The 20748-nt window shown below is 38.4% G+C and overlaps 4 protein-coding genes and 1 long non-coding RNA gene across 7 annotated transcripts; 1 reads left to right on the top strand and 4 right to left on the bottom strand.

The window, feature by feature from the left end:
• Positions 1 to 31: 31 nt before the first annotated feature.
• On the bottom strand, positions 32 to 7248 carry LOC136339126 (synaptic vesicle glycoprotein 2B-like). Of its 2 annotated transcripts, none has more exons than XM_066282115.1 (11): positions 6822 to 7248; positions 3659 to 3865; positions 3447 to 3609; positions 3218 to 3396; positions 2963 to 3147; positions 2723 to 2904; positions 1883 to 2033; positions 1169 to 1283; positions 906 to 1065; positions 578 to 705; positions 32 to 520 (listed from the first exon to the last, which is right to left on the bottom strand). In XM_066282115.1, exons 1-11 carry the CDS (start codon positions 6853 to 6855, stop codon positions 465 to 467), a joined length of 1560 nt encoding a protein of 519 aa, XP_066138212.1. In that variant the 5' UTR covers positions 6856 to 7248; the 3' UTR covers positions 32 to 464. The 2 variants fall into 2 exon arrangements, with proteins under 2 accessions (XP_066138212.1, XP_066138213.1); XM_066282116.1 differs by lacking the exon at positions 6822 to 7248 and adding an exon at positions 5681 to 5895.
• Positions 6044 to 19663, top strand: LOC136339137 (uncharacterized). Its single transcript, XR_010732086.1, has 3 exons — positions 6044 to 6160; positions 12391 to 12511; positions 19577 to 19663. It is a non-coding gene; the product is annotated as an uncharacterized lncRNA (long non-coding RNA).
• LOC136339125 (synaptic vesicle glycoprotein 2B-like) lies at positions 7775 to 11822 on the bottom strand. The gene is made up of 11 exons (XM_066282114.1): positions 11643 to 11822; positions 11369 to 11578; positions 11150 to 11312; positions 10920 to 11095; positions 10682 to 10866; positions 10440 to 10624; positions 8639 to 8789; positions 8408 to 8522; positions 8189 to 8348; positions 8009 to 8136; positions 7775 to 7951 (listed from the first exon to the last, which is right to left on the bottom strand). The coding sequence occupies exons 1-11, from the start codon at positions 11716 to 11718 to the stop codon at positions 7896 to 7898; spliced, it is 1605 nt and encodes a 534-aa protein (XP_066138211.1). The 5' UTR covers positions 11719 to 11822; the 3' UTR covers positions 7775 to 7895.
• On the bottom strand, positions 12770 to 17779 carry LOC136339124 (synaptic vesicle glycoprotein 2C-like). Its single transcript, XM_066282113.1, has 10 exons — positions 17616 to 17779; positions 17503 to 17559; positions 15723 to 15884; positions 15306 to 15468; positions 15130 to 15251; positions 14832 to 15073; positions 14591 to 14775; positions 14260 to 14534; positions 13587 to 13746; positions 12770 to 13527 (listed from the first exon to the last, which is right to left on the bottom strand). Exons 1-10 carry the CDS (start codon positions 17671 to 17673, stop codon positions 13341 to 13343), a joined length of 1611 nt encoding a protein of 536 aa, XP_066138210.1. The 5' UTR covers positions 17674 to 17779; the 3' UTR covers positions 12770 to 13340.
• LOC136339135 (uncharacterized) lies at positions 19433 to 20147 on the bottom strand. Of its 2 annotated transcripts, none has more exons than XM_066282140.1 (2): positions 20022 to 20126; positions 19433 to 19969 (listed from the first exon to the last, which is right to left on the bottom strand). In XM_066282140.1, exons 1-2 carry the CDS (start codon positions 20095 to 20097, stop codon positions 19581 to 19583), a joined length of 465 nt encoding a protein of 154 aa, XP_066138237.1. In that variant the 5' UTR covers positions 20098 to 20126; the 3' UTR covers positions 19433 to 19580. The 2 variants fall into 2 exon arrangements, with proteins under 2 accessions (XP_066138237.1, XP_066138238.1); XM_066282141.1 differs by having other exon boundaries at positions 19440 to 19966; positions 20022 to 20147.
• Between the last annotated feature and the right edge of the window lie 601 nt (positions 20148 to 20748).

Below are 20748 nucleotides of genomic sequence, written 5' to 3'. Positions count from 1 at the left end.
GTATTTATGTTCAATTTGAAGAAAAAAAAAGTTGATTTTAAAGCATTTATTGTCTCAGATCATTGTTGCTGAATATTTGTTTTGGTATCTCGAAGAGTTAACAGCATTTTATAAATTTGACTTTAACTTGTGTAATATATTATCATCAACCGATCCATAAGTAAATTTGTCGAAAAAGAATATTTACTCTTTATATTAATTTTGCTGTTACTGTTTGTTTGAAACTTGGGACGCATAAAGGTGTCTAGGATTCATATTTTTAAAGAAACGCATTATTAGTTGGTGTGTGTATTGGAATTAGAAATCACGTTCAAAATTTCCTCGATTTTCGTGATATAAACATCATGCGAACATGTGACTTCATTGCTCACACAGAAGATTAGGGATTTAATATTTCTTGATGAAATGGTGCAATTTGTTCATATTTTTTTAAAGCTTATTACAAATCTCTTGCTTAGGTAGTACTACGTTAATGAAGTTGATTCCAGCTTTGGTAAAAGAATACCTAGGAGAGCACAACCTAAAAAATGGAAATTTTTCTTTTCGTTGCAAAATTGATGAATTTAGGCAACTTTACTTAAACTTAAAATTCCATTGTACACAAATGGCGCAGCACATCCTGTTTTCAGCAACATCGGATATAAAGCATTGCCTATCACAGCTCCCGATCTGCCGCTCATCATAGCTAATGAAACTGTCATAGTCCTGAGAAAATAAAATATATTGAAAATGACGACGTGACGTGAATCTGTAAGGCGGCCTCCTACATTTGGCGGCTTATTGTTTAAATTTAGTAAAATACTGCATTTTGTGCAATTCTGTTCGTATTTTGACGTGAATTATACAATTTAAGGCGCCTCAAAATCAGAGTTTTGGACATGAAACCTTTTCAAAAACTTGCTTACCTTAGAGTGGTAGGGAACATGTCAACTATTATAGCCAACAAGGTGTTGATCATCACACTCCCCGTAGCTATGAACAATGATGCCAAAGTGAGCGTCATAATGGTGTTTCTTGATAAGTACAGTACCAGAGCACTTAACCCACAGCCCGTGCTCAGACTTACTAGAAAAATACACCTAATCAGCGATTTTTGGATATTTTACCAGGATTTTTCGGGCACATCCACATCTTCAGTATATCAATACAGAAAAGTACAATTACTCACCGTACAAATTTCTTTTTCCCGTCTTATTGATGATACCCCCAGCTATAACATAGGCCACAATGGTGACGGCGGAGACAATCATGGAATTGATGTAAACGGAATAATTGTTGGTGTTCTAAACAAAATTACCTCTAAACCACCAACAACATTAATAACGAATATAATATTTCGAATCATTATTTCGAGTAAAATTGGATCAAGATGGGGTCAAGTATTCACCCTGTTGCTAGAACTATTGTGCTTAGAAGGTAATCCTGGTCAAACTCAGCACAAGTTTGGAATACATTTTTAATAAGCAGCTAACTCAGTTTCCAAATTTTGGTATAATCAGGATAGTTCGGAATGATTAGGAGTTTTTGCGAATATCTATGTAACTTGGGCATTTGTCTTTTTCATAATGAGGGATTTTTGAGGAAACCCACAAGATGAAAACACGATATTCGAATAATTTGAGATTGTTTAGACCTGAAAAACTCAAGCAACCTCCAACTGGTTTAACACTACATTTGCTCATGTTTAAATAATTTACTAAAAATCCTCTGATTCTATACAACCATTTAAGTACAGGTTGCACATGTGGTTGGGGAGTCAGTTCCTATCACGTGCTGAGTACCAAACCTCACAATCTTTTACTTATTAATAATTAGCTTTCTTTTACACTTTACACAGTCTTTTATTTATTAATACTCATAATTACTGTTAAATGAAACTCACCACAGAACATTCTTTGGATTCAACTACAACAGTTTTGTTAGGCTTGAAGACAGCCAATGCATCACAAAGGGCAGCACTATTATTGTGCTTTTGTTCGTAATCATTTATGGCTTGGAACAATTGGGGCAGCCACAAACGAAGAGTATTTAAACTAAAACAGTAATAGAAGATTGTGCTAGTAGGAATTCATGTGTTTTTTTTTGCGTTTAGCCCAGAAAATAAAGCGAATCTAACGCTGCCAGCTGGGTGAAGCATTTTAAAGACCTTTTAATTCGAGTAATTAAAAATTAATTTCTTTCAAGGGAAATTGTTAATGTATCTGCATGATTCATTCCAATTAATATATGACTATGATGGTATTTAACAGAAGTGGAAAGTTCAGCTCCTTGAGGTCACCATTAGAATTAAGCCTCTAGAGCGACTCAGTAAGGCGAACGTGGCTGTATCGTCATCTGGTTTTCCATTGGTGTCGCCATTTTTGGAACATATGAAAAATAATATGGGAGCACATAAATTTGAAAAAATCTGGAGGTCAGATTATAACGTAGAAATTGTGGACAACTGTGAATTCAAAAAAAATTTTGAATCGTCCTTAATGTGTCCTCGATTAGAACGTTGACATATTAGTACGAATTTAAGACATGAAGTTCATCGTTTCTGTGAAAAAAATCATTTGGTGACTCTCCTCTTGGAGAAAAGTCAATATAAATTTGGTACAAAAACGGCGATGACCTCAGCATGACCAGGTTCAATTTGAAAAGTCCCTCCAGAATATAGGCGGCTACAGTACAATTGAACTTTGTTTCGAACCTCAAAGAACCAAACAGATTTTATACTCACCAATTCATGGTAAAACACTGAATTATGCAAACTAGTACAATATTTTTAAGATGAGGGGAGTGAAACAGGGGCTTCACTTGCTTCCAACCTTCCAAAAAGGTCTTTCCTTTAGTTCGATTAGCAGTAATCTTTCCACTCTCTTTTCCATGATTAAGCTCTATTTCGTTAATGAGCACTTTAATCTGGAACAGGCAGAAGTGTGTAATTTGTAACTCAATAGGCACGAGACAATGGACTTACTGGATAAATATCAGGGGGGTTGCCGGTATTCATGGAGTATATCTTTTGGAAAACTCGAAGGGCCTTTTCGTTATTTCCAGTGGTCATTAAGAATTTAGGACTTTCCGGAAGGAATAGGAAAGCAATTGCGCTTATTAATGGTATAAAGGCGCAGATGAAAAGGTATAAATTCCAAGAATGAATTACTGCAAAGTTATTGGAAAACAAGAATCAATGAATCAAGAATCAGACGATGTTAGTAGTGGAAGAACTTACCAAAGCCTTGCCCTAATTCCTCATTGAAATTTAAAGGCAAAATATAAATAGCCAGAAAAGGCAACACAAAATTGCCAGCACTGTAGATAATACCTAATACGAATTGGGCTTTGCCTCTCTGTTTGCTGCAATGTAGCTCTGAAATATAGGTTGTAATTGCAGAAAACGGGCCGTTAATTCTGGAATACTTCTACATTACGTAATTGCTTTTTTCAAATCAGGTACTCACATAAATCCGCCAAAAAACTTAGATACCATGAGCATGGTGAAGCTTTGCGAAGAGGAAGATAATAACACAAATAAGGCATCAAAACAATATCCTGCTATTAAAAGCTTTTTCCTGCCGAAAGTGTCACTTAAGTAGCCCCATAAAAATCCGGTAGAGATCATACCTGCATAAATGTGAACTTAATAAATTTCCATGTCTTGAGCATTGTTTACCTGTGTAAGTAACCGCATTGAGCAATCCTTTATCTTCTAAGTTTAGATGCAAGTCACATTCTGCTGCTGGAAATACGTAGGACATGGTGGTGGTTTCGAACATTGACGACCATCCTGAGGTGATAGATATCGCATAAACCAACAGGTGGAACTTTCCCCATTTAGCTGCCACAATGGCCCTTTCGAAGTCTGCAGCTTCTTCAGGTGCTAAATTTTTTAAATTATTTTTTACAGAGTGTTTTATAATAGTATGTTAGAAATTCGCGGATGAATCTGTGGATGATTTTTAGGAAAAAAGTTTATATGAATATGGGTCCGTTTTCGCTTCCCGACTGAAATGTCGGGCGATAAAAAGTTTTTTCCTAATCAGTCCGTTTCGGCATTAAACATTTTTATGGAAATTGGGGAACGTAAAGTAGGTGTAGAGATACATCTTTTTAAAGGAAACGCAACGTTTTTATTTTACCTGTATCACCCCCATTGAATTGAGCCTGCACATTTTAAACGAAAAATATAGTACGTCACTGGTGAAAAAAAATTCCCAACGCTCCATATTTCTGTGAAAAAAAATCTTTTGAACATTTTTCCTAACATTAACCGTTTTTTAACGTGTAACCGAGAAATCGTAGAGCTTTTTCGTTGAAGACAATAAAAACCCACTAGGGATTTTTCATAGACAATATGCGAAAACGGGCCGAGGCACGCATTCTTGCAGTTGGAGGGCACTTTCAACGCCTCATTTAATTATTCTTCCAATAGCAAGGTAATGTACTAAGTTAATCTTTTAGTTTTCAAATTAGCTTGAGAATAATGTTTCTTTTCCACGAAAACTATGAGCGCCATGAGAAATATTCGAGAGACCTTTTTCGTCACACACATATGGAGCACTCAGAAAATTATTTTTACCAAAAAAACACGTATTTTTCGCTTAAAACGTTAACGGCGACATCAAGGGGAACGCCACTGATGAAATTAAAAACTTTTTTTTTTTCTTCAAAAGATGTCTCCCCACACCTGTTTCGCGCCGCCCAATTTTCATTAAAATATTTAATGCCGTAACGGCTTTATTGGGGAAAGCTGAAAAAAAGTTTATAATCTCATGTCCATGTGAACTTTTTTCTTTTGAAGTTGTGCATAGCTTGACCCTCTGAATTTTTGACATTCTATTGCGAACCACCCTGTGTGATAATTTACGTAGTATGCAGGGTGTAAGATGCTGTTAAGATAACATTTTAAGGGGCGGTAGTACTCTGCAAATTTATAACAAAATGCTAACAGATCCATGGCCACCAACGCACCGATTTCGATATACACGGTGGCAAAGTTTCACACTTTTTCCTCGTATTTTGCGTTTTCTCACGTGGGTCTAGGGTTAAGTTTTAGAAAATTTCCTGCACCTATTTTCTTCATGCTCTCTACAGTAAAATGTCAAAATCGTCGATAGCCATTTACAGGGTGTTGCGTTTTTTGATGTCATGACCATTTTATGTTCTGCATCTTTTTTTTTTTGAAAAATTCCTTCTTCGATTCTTTAGCTTTTCGGTCAGTCCCAGTACTTTCGTATCTCTCACCGTTTTCGTAAAATTTGAAAAAGTAGCGCAAGTTGAGTAAGTTCATTTTACACATTCCGGTCTGTAATCCGGGATGCCATGGCCGAGTGTCAGGCCTTTTAATGATTTTGTTTTCATTTTTGACGCTTCGCATTTTCAAAAATTTCACTCAAGACATGCGTGAGAAAATCGGAAAACATGAGAGACAAATTTAAACGCGGCAACCCTGTGTGTCGAAGGTTGTTGCGTTTTTGACCGTGGATCTTTTTATAATTTTGATGAAAGGATTCTCGCTCTCCGAAATATTTCCACGATGATATGTATGTTACACCCTGTATGTATAGAATATGCACATAAAATATTTATTCCAAGGGGGAAAGTTTATGGACTACTTGGCTTTTATGCCTTTTTAATTATTATTTTACAGATTTTTTTTTCTCGGTGGACACTGTAATAAACTAAGACATACGACCTTTGTACAGCGCCTCCTCTTCGCCATGCTCCATCACTTGACCACATGAAAATCACTGTATCGTTACTTAAATCATGTGAGTTGCTTATAAGCAATAATTGCAGACAAGCATTATGACGTGAAATATGTGCATTCATTAAATTTCTGTTCAACCGCGAATGAAATTTATCGCCAATGATTCTGATAACTTGAACTGATGTTTGAATGTCAATAACACGATTCGAACCAATTTCATATTTATGTAGGTTACATGTTAGTGTAGCGTATACCAATGATATTGCTATTAGTATTTGCCATTAACGGCAATTTTAACATAATTATCTAATTGAGATTTCAGCTGGAGTCAGCTAGCGGATTGTTAATAGTTTCGTATATCGTCTGAAAGTCCAAAGTTTACGTGTGGCGGATGTATGGAGTGGCAGCAGTAACGAGCCCGAATGCGATAAATAATTTGTTAGAATTTGATGAGATTTTGTTCATGTAAGTAACAAATCATTTCGCATTGTTGCCAGGCATTCAGATTTTATGAAATATCTCGAAAGTTATTAGATACGTAGTGAGTAATACAGAGCGGTTCCGAGATTACTTAAACCCATACGCCGAAGTAAGGCTTTAAAATGGTCGCATTAATTCCCTCGGCACTTGCCGAAAAAACGATATCGATCTCGACGAAACAGAGAGAGGCAAAAAAAGGAAACGTTATCGATTTTCGTAAAACTGCTTGAGATATTGGTTCCAAATTTTTAAAGAGCAATCTTTGGGACCGAATAAGGGAAAAAGTTCCCAGGGACGTATAGGAGTAATCGATTCACTCCCGAATTACAGGACGTCGAAGAATTAAAAAAAAATATATTTTTTTAAATTATTTTTTGAATATACGGAAAAGTTTTTTAAATAGGTGAATTATTTGTACATTAGGGCGGTCCATTCCCTTAATATCACTGAACGGTAATTGAAAAACGTAATAACTAGACGTAGGCGTCATCATTGTATGGCAACAACGAGATCCGGCCTCTGCCCAAGGGAAAATAAGGCGCACCTCTATCTATGGACTTTCCCTTGGAGGTAAAAACGTTGAGAGCATTCTTGCATCACACTATCACCAACACTAATACAGGCGATAAAAGCACTTGCAACCTACCTGATTCTTGCTGAGTTACTTCAGCAGCAGTCATTTCTTAAGATTCTTTTGAATCTTCTGGATACAACCCGTGATTTCATTGAACTATCGACTGTACACTAGGAAGTAATGTCATGTGGATTTAAACGAAGTGCACAGATAAAAATTTGCATTTCACCCACATTGCACAACACTGAGTCAATAGGTTAGACAAATCCAAACTTCTGATGAAACTGACTAAACTTAACTACGAATCTGCACCTCTGGAGACCATGAAAAGTTGTGTAAGTCTAGGAAATGTTGTGGAGTTAAGTAATAAAAACGCTGTCGTTTGCTTATCTAGCTGACCAATTAACACTAATATATAATTGTCAGTTGTACTGTTGTTAAATTTAGATCAACAAGTGTTGGCATTGGTCTTGCTTTGCCGTTTAACTGGATCTAATACTTCCAGACTGCTAAAAAATGTGAAAATAGTTTCGCTTCTCAGCGAGAATAAGTTTTTTTTTATTTGTATTTTTAAACCTTCAAGGAGGTAAATGTAATGGAGGTTTTTCCTGGCAAACAACGCGAAATCTAAATTTAACTGACACGCCTGATAGATCCCTTATACCCATAGGACTTAGCGTACATTCAGCAATTTTAATCTTCTTTTAGTCCTTTTTAGTGCAGGCAAGGCCTGATTATAGATAGAAAAAAGTCAAGAATTAATTGTAGAAACCTCACGAAATTTTAACCGGTTTTTCTCCATTTTAGTAATAACAAGCAAATTTTGGCAGATAATTCGCAGAGGCTAATTCCAATTAATCCAAGAACGTGGTATTTTTGAAAATTATTGGTGAGTTCAGAAGGAAATGTGGGCAGCTATGTTCTCCATAAAAACACTATGGACTGGATCCTTGAAATTCGGTGTCTTTGCAACCATCGGTATTTCCGCCTGTCTCCAGGAATTTAAACCAAACTAAACCTTACATAACACGAGTATATTACAATATTTAGTAATTTTGTAGAGCTTATTGAGAGCTTTATTTTATAAGTAAAACGCAGCGACACGCAGCTACGCAGTGGAGTTAAATGTGAATTCCATTAGTGGAACTACGTCAAGGGTTTCATGTCAGTGTTGGGTATCATCAGCGTCAGAAGAGTTGCGACTGAAACAAGGTTAATTTGATCAATTCACGATATTACGTGAATTATGAGGTACTCACCAAATATATAACTAGCAACAACGAAGAATGGGGCCTCGCAACCGCTCTCCAGTAAATATGGAAAGATAAAGTTCCCGATCATGGCCCCTGATCTGCCGATCATCATGCCCACTGATATTGCCATGGTCCTGAAAAATATTAAACTTTTTTAATGTATACTCAGGTTCTCGTGAATCGAACCTTAAAGTTGTGGGAAATAGATCCACGGCTACAGAAATCATGACGTTGTTGGATACTGATCCTCCGGCGATAAATATTGAAGAACTGGCAATGGCCACCTCAGGTGTAGAGGCAAAATACATGGATACGGCAAAAATAGTGGAAAATATCAGGGCTACGACTAATTGGTGGATATGAATGAAAATGAAATTTATTCACCTTGGTGGAGGTTGGACTTACGCAAGATCTTCTTCTTTCCGATGAAACGGATGAGGGCGGCAGCAACGATGTTGCCGCACATGGCAGTAGCTCCCACTATTATTGAGTTGATGTAGATTCCAGAATTGCCTATATTCTAACGGAGAAACGAATTAGAGACAATATGGATCGTGTCAGAGTTGTCTTCAAACCATCATCTTCAATAATCGAACACACGTAACTTCCGAGAAGGAATTATATCTAGCTACTTACGACAAAACACTCTTCAGCAGTCCGATTTCCTGGTGAAGAGACCGAAGTGTCCAGCATTGTACATAAAGGCGCAGATGCTCCATCATGGTCAACTTGGTAATCAGTCATCATTTGAAATATCTGTGGCAGCCAGAGACGCAACATGTTCACGCTTACATAAAAAAAAGCATTATAGCATACAATTTCTGGAGTGTGGCGAAAAAGAGAGATATTTTAGAGAATCAGTGGAGAGCAAGGGGTGCTCCACGAGTTGCCGAGATATTGGCGTGTTGAATTTCAAGGGCGTAAAAAAGGAAAACGCTATTCTTCGTTCTATCAATTTGAAGCATGGCTCCTTCGACAAAACCAACTTAAAGCAATTTCGCAAAATTTTTTCTAACACCTCGTATAATTTTAAATGTTTGGAACACTACGTTATCGAATATAGTGCCGATATAATTTTTTCTATACTTTGTCCTTTTCCTTTAAAACCGGTTCTTCAAAGTCCAGTTAAGGAGCGACTGCGGTCAGTTATTAACCAACTGATAGAGGAAGAGTTTTCAGAATGAAGCTAAAGCTTGACACAGCTATCCTGAATACCTCCGTAAGTAATAAATCTACTTTCGCTGATGTTTGTGGTTGATTGAAATTCCGTCACGTACGAAGCCATGATTTTGTAGGTGCATGTTGAAGTGGGAACGAAACTGTTGTTGAATCAAATTGGACAACATAATTTTTTGACTTGGTCCAAAAGTTTCGGGACTCCCACATGTGTTTATGAAATCAGGAGTCAGTTCAGCAGGACCCTGGACGAGACATTCAGTCTGAAATCGAGTGGTTTAGTCGATGAAATAAACTTAAAGTAATTTCCTAAATTTCCTGTCGGCAATTCTACTTTTCTAATCAAAGTTTAGCCAGTACATTTTCGCATATTTGGAAAGTTTAGATTCAGGGTGAATATTTGAAACTCTTTGGGACGTCTATTTATAGGAGAAAAACAGATGTTTTTAGTATTTTTTGTTTGTTTTCAGTAGTAGGTAACATGTCAACAAGGGTATTAAGAAACTTATTTACGCTTTTTCTCGACTCAGACAAGTAAAAATATTCAAAAAGTCTCTTTAACACGAAGGCAATCAAATTATCCCGATACAAGTTTTACGATTTTTTATACGAAAAATATGACTTGCGGATTCTCGCAAAGTGGCCTAAGTTGTAGTTTAGAATTGACAGAATAATTTCCCTGATTCCGAATATACCGGGTGTGTTTTTAAAAACTTGAAACCCCCCAAAACTTCGAGAAATGCAAATTAACGTTAATAATGATGATACACGACGATCGTAGTACGGAGGGAGGAGGCGAAGTTCTTATTCCGAAACGTTTTCAAAATATTTAAAAAATATATGTGAAAAAGAAGTTGAACCCTCTGTATCTGGGAAACGAGGCGATTTCGGATGTAACTTCAGTCGATCTAAATATTAGTTTTGCTAAGGTCTGCACCACTTGAAAGTTCGTTGTTATGTTTATGAAAAACACTGTATATACGGGACGTGCCAGCTATGTTTGAACACTCATTTGGTTGGAGCCACTCGGCATTCGGTTAAAAGAAAATGAAAATAGCCGTTTTTAGGTATTGTCATCTAAAAAATTAAAAAACGTTTGTCACTTCATCTGGTTCTGATAATATCGGAAAATCCCGAAACTAACTGAAAATTTTGGTGGGTCAAAAACCAACAACGCCTCTGAAACGTTCACTTTTTTGACTTTAACTTATCCCAATTCTCATAAGTCTTAAGCCTCGTTACGGGTTAGTTAAACACTCACGCCATCGTAAGAAAAAGAAATATGGAGCTGGTCAACAATAGCTTCATCACGTGGGGCTTAAGGAAAATCGGCTTCAGCTGCGAAAATCCCCCTTTAAGCGCCTGCCTTTTGCTTTGCTTTCCAATTGTCCCTTCGTATCCGTTTCCGTTTTTAACAAATTTAGTTTCATTCGCGAGATACTTTATCTGTTAAACAATTCTCGTTTTTATGACATATCTGTGTAGGAGTTAATATGTACTTACGGGATAAGTCTCCGGTGGGTGTCCAGTGTTAATGCTGTAAACTTTCTGGAACACTTTTAAGGCTTTCTCGTTCTCCCCGCACGTCATTAGAAATTTAGGGCTTTCCGGGAAAAATACAAAGCAAATGCCGCTCAAGAACGCCGGGAGTCCCGAGATGAGCAGGAAAATATTCCATGAGTGGAAGTCTGAAATTGGATTTTCAACAAGTTACAACTCAGAATGTAACAAAATTTCTCACTCATGTTCATAAGTTGGAAGTCCAGATTTTGGGGCATGATCATCCACGCCAAGACGGGCAGGACAATGGAACTAAAACTGTTACTGGTGCCTATTAGCATTTGATAAATCGGTCTGTACTTGGCGCAGTGAAACTCCGAGATGTAGGCGCTAACTGCAGCGAAGGGGCCGTTGATGCTACGCCATAACACCTCTTACATAACTATTAATCTTGCATTCAAAATCACGTACATTAGACCTTGAAGGTACTTCGAAACTAACAATAGGGTTAAACCTTGAGTGAGGACACTCATAAATACGAATATTGCGTCCAATATAAAGCCTATGATTAGCAACTTGCGTCTTCCGAGGACGTCGAAGAGGAAACCCCAGATCACGGCACTGGAGATCATTCCTGCAAGATTCACAGCAATTTTCCTGAATTATGAGGACGACTTTCGGTAATCAAACCTGCATACGTCACAGCGTTTAGCAGCCCTTTGTCGCTTAAAGTTAGCTCTAAATCACAGTGAGCGGCCACGAAAGTGTATGACATAGTTGAGGTGTCGAAGACCGTGCAAAAGCTGGATAACATTGCCAGAAATGCCAACATTATGTTGTACCTCCCAAATTGAGTAGCTGTGATTGCTTCTTCGAAGGATGCAGGTTCTTGCTTAGACACTACACCAATTCTTTTTACTAACGTCCTGTACCAAATGTGTTATGTAATTCTACTTTCACTCACCTTTTCTGGAAGGCAACCTGACGTCGGTCACAGTGCTGGCTTTCCTGCTATCTATGAAATCTATGTCTATGTCCATAGTGGCAAATTTGAGTTCCAGCACATGGGAGTAGCAGTACCGACTTACTTTGAGGATGCTGCCACATGTAATATGTAATATTCAAGTCGTACTAGTTTACGCTATTATATAGAAAGACATCGAATTTGTGTAAATATTGAACAATGATTTAGGATTTGTTTGAAATCTCTCCGTTATCGTAACTTGTGTTGTACGTACCATTTCGTTATGAAATTGGAAGATACGAAGGTTTCCTAATTATGTGCAAAATCTTTTAATGCCTTTTTCTGGGACAGTTTAGTACAGGCTGTTATAGATTGGGGGAATGTTATCCGAATACCGCGTGTATGCACCTTCCATTGTTAGCAGAAGCTTTTTGCCCTTTCATGGGAATTATTCCTACTCTTTATTGCCTTCATTCATTATTTTTTGCATTTTTTTCAAGGTGTCTCCTGCCCTTCGCTTGAAAAAATATTGGAATGGCAAATAAGTTCGTAGAGTTTTATGTTTTATTTCACAACGATTTGTTCACGCTTTGGCAAAGCGTGTCCAAAGTCGTCATGAAGATGTTTCAGAGGACGACAGTGCTCTGCAAAATAATGAAAAAGTGCTGATAGACCTATCGTCAATACCGCACAATTTTCGATTTTATCATCACAAAACTGATTACCACATTTTCCGTTCTTTGTCCAGTAAAATGGGAGGAATTATGCACCTTTAATAGCGCAGAGGGACGTGAAAAATCGCTGAAGAAATCCTTCGACACCAGACCGGGCAATTTTTGGCAAAACGGCATCGACGAGTTGGTCGGAAGGTGAGGACAGATTCTTGTTATAATTATTGTTTTTCCTCAACTGAACCCTCAAGGAAACGCTTTACGTACTTATTCGCCAATAAATTTAAAAACTTGCGTGCTCGTGACCTCTTTTCCCAGAACTCCGGTCGCCATTTCATCCAGTACCGTTCAGTACCTTTGGTATTTGTTAGTTCCCTCGACAAAAAAAGTGCAGTAATCGAAATCGGCAAAAGGCTCAAGCGATTTTTCTCGTAAGGTAAGTAAAATCAAAATTTTTTATGTAAAATATAATAAAATTTATGCCTACGTCACGTAAGTACCTGCTCATCAATGTACAAGGAACTTCAGTTCTCTATTACGTAAAAGATAATAACACAGATGGTGCAACCTTAACATAAATAATTGTGCTAATCCTATACAATTCTAATTAAATATTAATATCACATGCAATGTCTTTAATCGAAATTGATGTTGGGTGTAGTATGAATCGGGTTATAGAATAGTGGAGACGTACTTGTACCCACCGATCTAGTATATGGGTGAATTTTTATGTTCTGCAATGAGATATCTCCATCACTCTTTCATCGCTATTCAAAGTGAAATTTTTAGGTTGGAAACCCTCACGTAATTTCCCAACCAAAAATCTCATTTTGAATAGGCAAACGGTTCCCTTGGAACGCTTTAAAAGTTCACCCGGTAGGTCGTAGGCATCTAATTTGTTATTTGAAAATAAATAATATAATATAAAACATACGTTAACAGTAAAAATGAAAGAGAAGTCAACGGTAGTGTCACAGATTCCTGCCCCTTTACCTTCTACTATGCACATAGAACACTAATTAAATACCTATTTAAGTGTAATGTAATTTTCATTTCTTGGCAGTGCGATACACAAAAGTCCGCTCACAATCAGCATTATTCCGAATAAGTAGATGGGTACCACACAATTTAAATCCAAAAGGGCGCCAAAAATTAGGTTTCCGAAAATAGCCCCCATTCTGCCGCATGTTGCGGTAGTTGTCAAAGCTATTGCTCTAGTATAGAAAAATCAGTTTTAACCTTTCTTCTCCCTGAAAAATATTTTTAAACTTACCTTAAGCTCGTGGGAAATAAGTCAACAACCACGCAGAAGAGTATTGCTTCTAAAATACTGGTCAAAGCTTCAAATATGCAGGACAAGGCCAGGGTTTGGCCCACTGAAGAGACCCAGTTCAGAGAAAGAGTGGAAATCCCCGACAATATCAGGCTGAAAACTACAAGTAAATTGTTAGATTAATTTTCTTTATGGGCCATTTGTTTAGAAAGGGCCCTCCACAGTCGCTTCCGATCCACAAACTGGGTCGTTATAACCCTAGTGGAATAAAGCGGAGGAATTTATATTTCTATTAAAATAAGGAAAATAACAAATATGCAGTGCCGGCCTTAGGAAGTCCAGCGTCCTGAGCGAAATCTTTGATCACTGATCCTGTACCCCCAAGAAAACATAAAACCCCGAAGATCAAAGCAGTTACTGTCCAGAGCCGTTGTCCAACTTCGCTCCCGCAGAAGGTCGGTACTTAATATTTGTTTCTCATGGAACCCACAATGACTCAGGGAAGGATTACACCTTCGACCGAATAGCAGCGGCCGTAATCTCTTTTCACCCCTCTGGCCGTAAACGACTAATTAGTCGACTCATCCGTTTACGGGCTCGCTCGCTCGCGAGCACAAGCACATTATGTTATCATAACATAAGAAACTATGATTTGCATGTTTTTGTGATTTACCTAAAACCGACTTCTTTCCCACTTTGTACATGAGGTAGCTGAGCGATACAGACGTAGGGATGCAGCTGAGTCCGATAATAAGGGTGTCAAAAAACACGTTGTTGGCGATAGACGGATCACATGTTTCCATAGCTGATTGGTCAATGATATTTGAGGAGAAATTTGCTTGAGACACCACGCAAACACTGATAGCCGAATGGTCGTCAGGAAACCTCTGGTGGTATTGGCTGAAGCGGTCAAAGATTTCCGGGAACCACATTACCAGGGTGTAATAGCTAGTAGAGTAAAATTTAGTTAACTAGTGATTCTTAGAGAGGGGAATAATGTCTACCTGGCCATCAATCCAAAGTCGGCTAAGCAGGTGATGGTTAAGTACTTAAAATACTGCTCATACACTAAATGCCTAACTGAGCCACAAAACTTCGAAATGCTCTCTGTGAACTGGTTTCGGTCACTTATGGATACTTTGCTGTTGGTCATACCGTTGTTGTTGCCTTCGCCTTCTAACATGCGAATCTGTGGAAATCCCTTCATCATCAAAAGAATTTTAAGAACGCAAAAGTAATTTATACCGGAAAACTTTCAGCATGCCTTGAAGTGTTACACGAGTAAATCTTCTGGAAAACCGTCTTTGCTGCTTTAAATTGTCCTTTGGATATAAGAAATTTGGGTGTTTCAGGCAGAAAGTAAATAGAAATGGCGCTTAGAAGACTAGGCAAGCTGCACACTAAAACAAAGATGCGCCAGGGGCTGAAGTCGCTTCCATCATCGAATATTTGCACAGCTTTTTTGTTCAGAAAGCACCAGGCTACACCTAAATATGATAATTACGATAGGTAAGGGAAGCCCCGGAGCAAAAGTGTAACTCACCTGGAAGAACGATGACTCCGATGTTCCAGAAGATTTCCAACTTCCCTAGATATTTATCTCTGTCCTTTACGGAGAGAAACTCGCCCAGGTACGAGAATACCAGACTTGTGGCCCCAATAATCCTGTAACAAACACTTTCTTTGAGAATGCCAGAGTTATGAAATCCGATTACATACCCGAATCCATTTAGAAATCGGCAGATCGCAAAGAGGACGTAGCTTTGCACAAAGGACGATATGAAAGCTGCCAGAAAGTCCATGGATAAGGCTAAAATAATTGCAGTTCTTCTGCCTTTGGAGTTTGCTATGGATCCCCAAATACTGCATCCAAATAACATGCCTGAAAAGGAATTTTATGGAAAATTCGTTTAATTGAAACCTCGCAGGACCTCGACGCTCTCCATGTGGAAACTTGCTAAATTAACAATAGACCTTTAGAGTAAAAAAAGGGTCCTGCGATATGTGATTGAAAATCAGCCTTTTCATTACCATAACATGATATAACTCATTTCAATTGTTGTTAAATAGAGACCATCAGTATTTACGTGTTAGTTCAGAAAAACCGGTGAAAAGCGGTACAATGTCGTGACGTACCTAATAACGGCACAGCAGATAGTTTTCCTTTATCAGCAGATGATAAGCTGAAGTCACACTCTGCCGATGGTAATACAAAGGACAGCGTAGTGGAACTTATCGCACAAGTGGCGTAGATAACCCCGCTGACTGCCAGAAGGACCTTCTGGAACTTTCCAGTGCCTTAAAAGAAAACAAATCGGTGATAGTGACGAAGAAGTGTTCGTCTAGTCATTACTTGACAGAAACGTGAATATTAGAGACGCAATTATATGATTAGGTTACGAAAATAACATCAGAAAATAAAAATAATAGAAGATTTGGCCTCTTTACTGTATATAATGAGTCAATCCCTTTGTAAACATAAATAATAATTTTTTTTAATTTGAAAATTGAATTTCGATGATTTACTTTAATCTTTTTGCACATTTATTACATATTTATTGAACATACTTTTAGGAAGGCACGTGCCTGTTGAGGTTTTATTTATAGAATATCTTAAAGCATTCCTATAAGCGGAAACCTACAAACCGTTGGCTTCGAAAATATATCTAACAGAATATTCTTACAGAATCTTACAGACTTTCAGCTTACAGAACACAGCTTACAGAATATTCTTACAGAGTCATACAGTCTTTCAGCTTACAGAATACAGCTTGCAAAATGTTCGAAAGTCTTACAGCAACTCGTGCGGACTTAAAATTAAATGTCTCAGAATGTCCCGTTTTGGAAAGTTTCGGCCAACGGACACTTCGCCGATTATCCGATTTTGTCGCATTCGATTCAATTCCGTTGGCCGGGTGCACACACGATCCAATTACGTCGTGTCCAGCGAAATCATACTGCCCGGATGGACTGTTTGTGGCGGAATTCCCTAAAAACCTAAAAGGTTTATTAACAGGAGCAGCAGTACGATTTTGCCAAATTGGAGCGTTTGGATAGTGTGGGCCCCTTGACAGAGCCCTACAACTGAATGAGTTCCGGGGGTCCGGCTGAGGGGTTGCATCGTGTGTGGACGCTCTACATTATCTTTTTACGGTATTGTCGTGCCAGTCTGGCGCGCTGCGTCGGATTAGATGGTGAGTGGCAGCCTTTAGGAAACGCGCAATTGAGCAGAGCATTTGATTTTAGTGGCATTTTCTCCATGGATGAAAAAGGAAAATTCGATTTTCGACGTATGAGGCAGAAACACGGAGATTTAGGATGCAAAGAATTAATTATCAAAAGGTACTACAATAGTACCTACCGGGCGCAGATTGACCTGTGAGTACAATGGCCGGAGTTTATTTAAAATATCATATAAACTACACAAAAATTGCGATAAGTAGCCATGGTTTTTGTGGAACTTTTGAAAAATTCGACTGCTTGAGAACAACATGTTTATTTCATGTTCGTTCGGGTCTGTCTCTTGCTATCCGACTTGAACACCCGGAATGCGAACGTTGTAGACTCGATTTATAATTCATAACAGAGACCGTGAAAATGTGAAACTTTACTAATAAAAACTGCTAAAAACCACGAATTCGTCCTGAAAAATTTGAGATTTGAAGGGAATTAAATGCGACAACTTCCTCAGTAAATTTTGGCGAAATAGGCGTATCAAGGGATACGTTAAACCATATTGCTCGCAGAAGAAGTTTTATTTTTTAATAAGAGATAAGGAGAGTGTAAGAGATGTTTTGGTATTTTGGGAATTTTTCAGCGAACAGAGATAAATAAATGTATAGGTGAGACGCGCAATACCACACTCAATTTTGATTTATCGCAGATTAAACGCCAATCTATGTCCAGCCCATCTTACCTGCATAGCTGATGGCTGTTTCAAAATCACATCCACAGTCCCTCGAAACATCCTTTTCTGAAATTGAAAGGAAAACCCTAGAAAAAAGCACACTTTCAATATCTTTTTAGTACCTTTTTGAAATTCCACGTCGACATACACTTCATCATCGCAAGTCACATTCGGAGGCATTTTTTCTCTTGACCACCTCGTTTAAACGGCCACATCGAACTGAATGCGATCTCAATTTCTGTCAAAGATAGTTCCCTGATTCATATTATTTTTAATCCATTGTAAACAATAAATATGGTTATTAATAATAGTTTTGATTTACATGTAGTTCAGCAAAATCATGTGGCAGGCTTCTAGTTGATGAGTTACGTGCATTAGACGGGCAGAGCGGCAGAGATAAAAGGGGCTTTGGAGACCCCACTCCGTGAAAGATTGGTACTTTTGTGCGTTTCCCTGATTTGTTCATTTTTTGGTCGCGTTTTATGTTATGAAAGTGAGGGAGTTGCGGAAACTCCGGTTTCGCCTTTAATCAGGGAAAATCCTCCGATCTAATGGTCGCAGCAGCACGTTTTAATTCGCATTTCAGAAATTGATTTGCGTTTTTTTTTATCTCCCTGTATTAGCATTTCCGAGTACAATGTATTGGCGAAAATATCGAAAACATTGATGTAGAGACATGTTTGCAACAAATCCTATCGAATTAATTATCGGGTTCATCCAAAGTTCAAATAATAAAAGGCGACGGGATTCTCGCTTACGTCTTCAGACATGCAATTTTTTATCCCGTGTTTTCGTTTTTGTTAGTGTTGATATTTTGCCATCAATAACGACAATAAATTTTTTTATTTTGTTGGTTTATCGTAACAGAATTACGACTTAAACCCATAACCAGGGATTAAACCTAGACCGGCCTGAACATAGCGTATCGTCAGAACATTGTTATCAAACAGAAATTTATAGTGTACTTACCGAAGAGGAAAATCTGACCCGCAATGTTGCTGGAAAATCAGGTGGTGCTCCCACCGCAACAGACAGATCCAGCTTCTGATTCGAACATCCACTTGGTATATTTTTTAAAATTTGCCACCTCCAGATTTTTAGAAGTGCAAATCTAAGCTGAAAACGCTGAAACGCGTTGACCTTAGAACGAAGGGGGAAGACGAAAAATTAAAAAAGTTTCCACCCCCGATCGACAATATCGCAGGGGTGGCAATCCCTTCGTTTTCTTTTATGTGAGGAACAAGGGCCGAGTGACATTTATTTAAAGGTCTTCAATTTCTTCAAACAATCGTGTCAAAATTTTGTTTTTTTCATTCAAATTTTTGCACAATTCTTCATTTTTCACGAGAAATACATTCCACTGTCCTCCGTGCAACGACACAAACGATCCTCACATTTTCGTCGCGATTTTTCAAAAGTCCGTAGCGGAATGTGCAAGGGTCGTGCAAACCACCCTCTTAAGATATCCGCCAAAAGAAGAAGTCGAGAGATGTTGGATCGAAAGACCTAGCTGGCCACTCGATGGTGCCTCGCTGGCCAATCCATCTGTGATGATAACTAGTCTCCAGATTTGAATTCCGCGAGGACCGATTCATTCTTTTTAATCTCTCTTTAAAGACGCAGTGTGAGCGATTAAGGATCGTCCAGAAGAACTTTATTTTGCGAATGCAGGGAAAATTGGAATTCAACCATTTAAAGTGCCTAAAACGATATTAAAATCCATTGGTCCAACGTCAACAACAATGCAAAAATAAAAGTGTGCTGAAGCGACCCAAGCCCAGTGGTACGAAAGTCGGATTAGCTGAATAAGAACTGGTACTTGAACCACCCGATAAGATATCACTGCAATCAAATTAATTTAATGTGTGACCCTTGGGAACGTCAATCTTTTTCTTACGGCATTGGTAAAGTACCACCTTTAGCAACCGACTTTCATGCAACTGGGCGGGGGTTTCACTCAAACGTTCATTCAATTAACCAAGATCAATGAAATATTTCGGACTCGGGAAGTCTGCTTACATATGGAGGCAATTAGATATCAACATTATACAACAACATTTATGGACAGACACTTCATTTCCAGGCATTTAAGGAGAGCGTTGATCACTGAAAGCCGCAATGTAACAAATGGTCCCCTCCAGGGGCTCGGGCTGGCAAGAAAAGAATTGAGAAGGGTCCGCAGCTTTACACCCTCCAGGACCCACTTCCGTGGTGCTTCCATCCAAGCCAGAATCGTCCCCTCGCTTCATATTATCCCCGTTGGCAATTAAAATTTCCTGATACACTTTATTATCGACCAGGTCCCTCAAGGGTTCAATTTTTTTAGGGGGAGAGCGCTTGAAGGGCTCACGAATTCTCTGGCATTGCAGCATCATCAGCATGAACCACATGTAGTCGTTTCGAATTTCGATTTCCTCGGGTGTGCTGGTGAGTTCAACTAGTTTGGCGAACCATTCTCTCAAAGGGGGTTTTTCTACTGGGTTAAACGAGTATGAATTTAGTGTGAAGGTGACGAAATCGAAGGTTACCGTGAGCTGGAAGCAGCTGAACCAGGGCCTCGGCCAGCATATTGTTATAGAAGAAGTTAGCGTCCGATGAAGCCATTTTTAACGGGAATTTTGAACTGTATTCAATACGTGTCAACGCAGTAAGGGTTAATTGGAGGCAGAATACGATACTGCAGTAACCGGTGATTTAGTGGGTATATACCAGGTCAGTGTCAGCTTTATTGAAAGCACTGCATTTGAACAGTTATCGACATGATTAATTTCGTTTAAGGCAGATTATTTTTTTAAATCGTTCAATTCAGTCTGGTCCCCATTTATCATCCTCGTGATACCAAAAAATCAATCATGATTCGCGCAACGATGGCCTTAAACAAAACTACACACGCAACTGTCTGTGTTCTTTAGCATTTTCTTTCAGTCCTGACTTAGTCTCATGTGAGGCCAGACTTAATGGTCATCTCAACTCTGATGTTGATGTTTCCAGTAGCACCATTAAAGCCTACAAAGTCCTCGTTGAACCTCCCAGAAGATCACATTGGATCATGCAGGGTGGCGATCGCGGGGTGGTAAGTCGTCACGTTAACCCGCATTTGAAAGTACAGTGGCAACAATATTTTTATAATTTTAGCTCCACAAAACCACCTCAAGAGGTTTAAAGAAATGCCTGTTTGCTATGGAAACACGTCACGAGTAAATTAAATTCGAGGAAAAAGATCTCTTTTCCCTCGAATTATTTCTGAAGTGTTTT

This window comes from Euwallacea fornicatus, chromosome 5 (assembly GCF_040115645.1).
Source record: "Euwallacea fornicatus isolate EFF26 chromosome 5, ASM4011564v1, whole genome shotgun sequence".
NCBI lineage: Eukaryota > Metazoa > Arthropoda > Insecta > Coleoptera > Curculionidae > Euwallacea > Euwallacea fornicatus.
The sequence above is the reverse complement of the archived record's forward strand: the minus strand, read 5'-3'. Positions and strand labels throughout refer to the sequence as shown.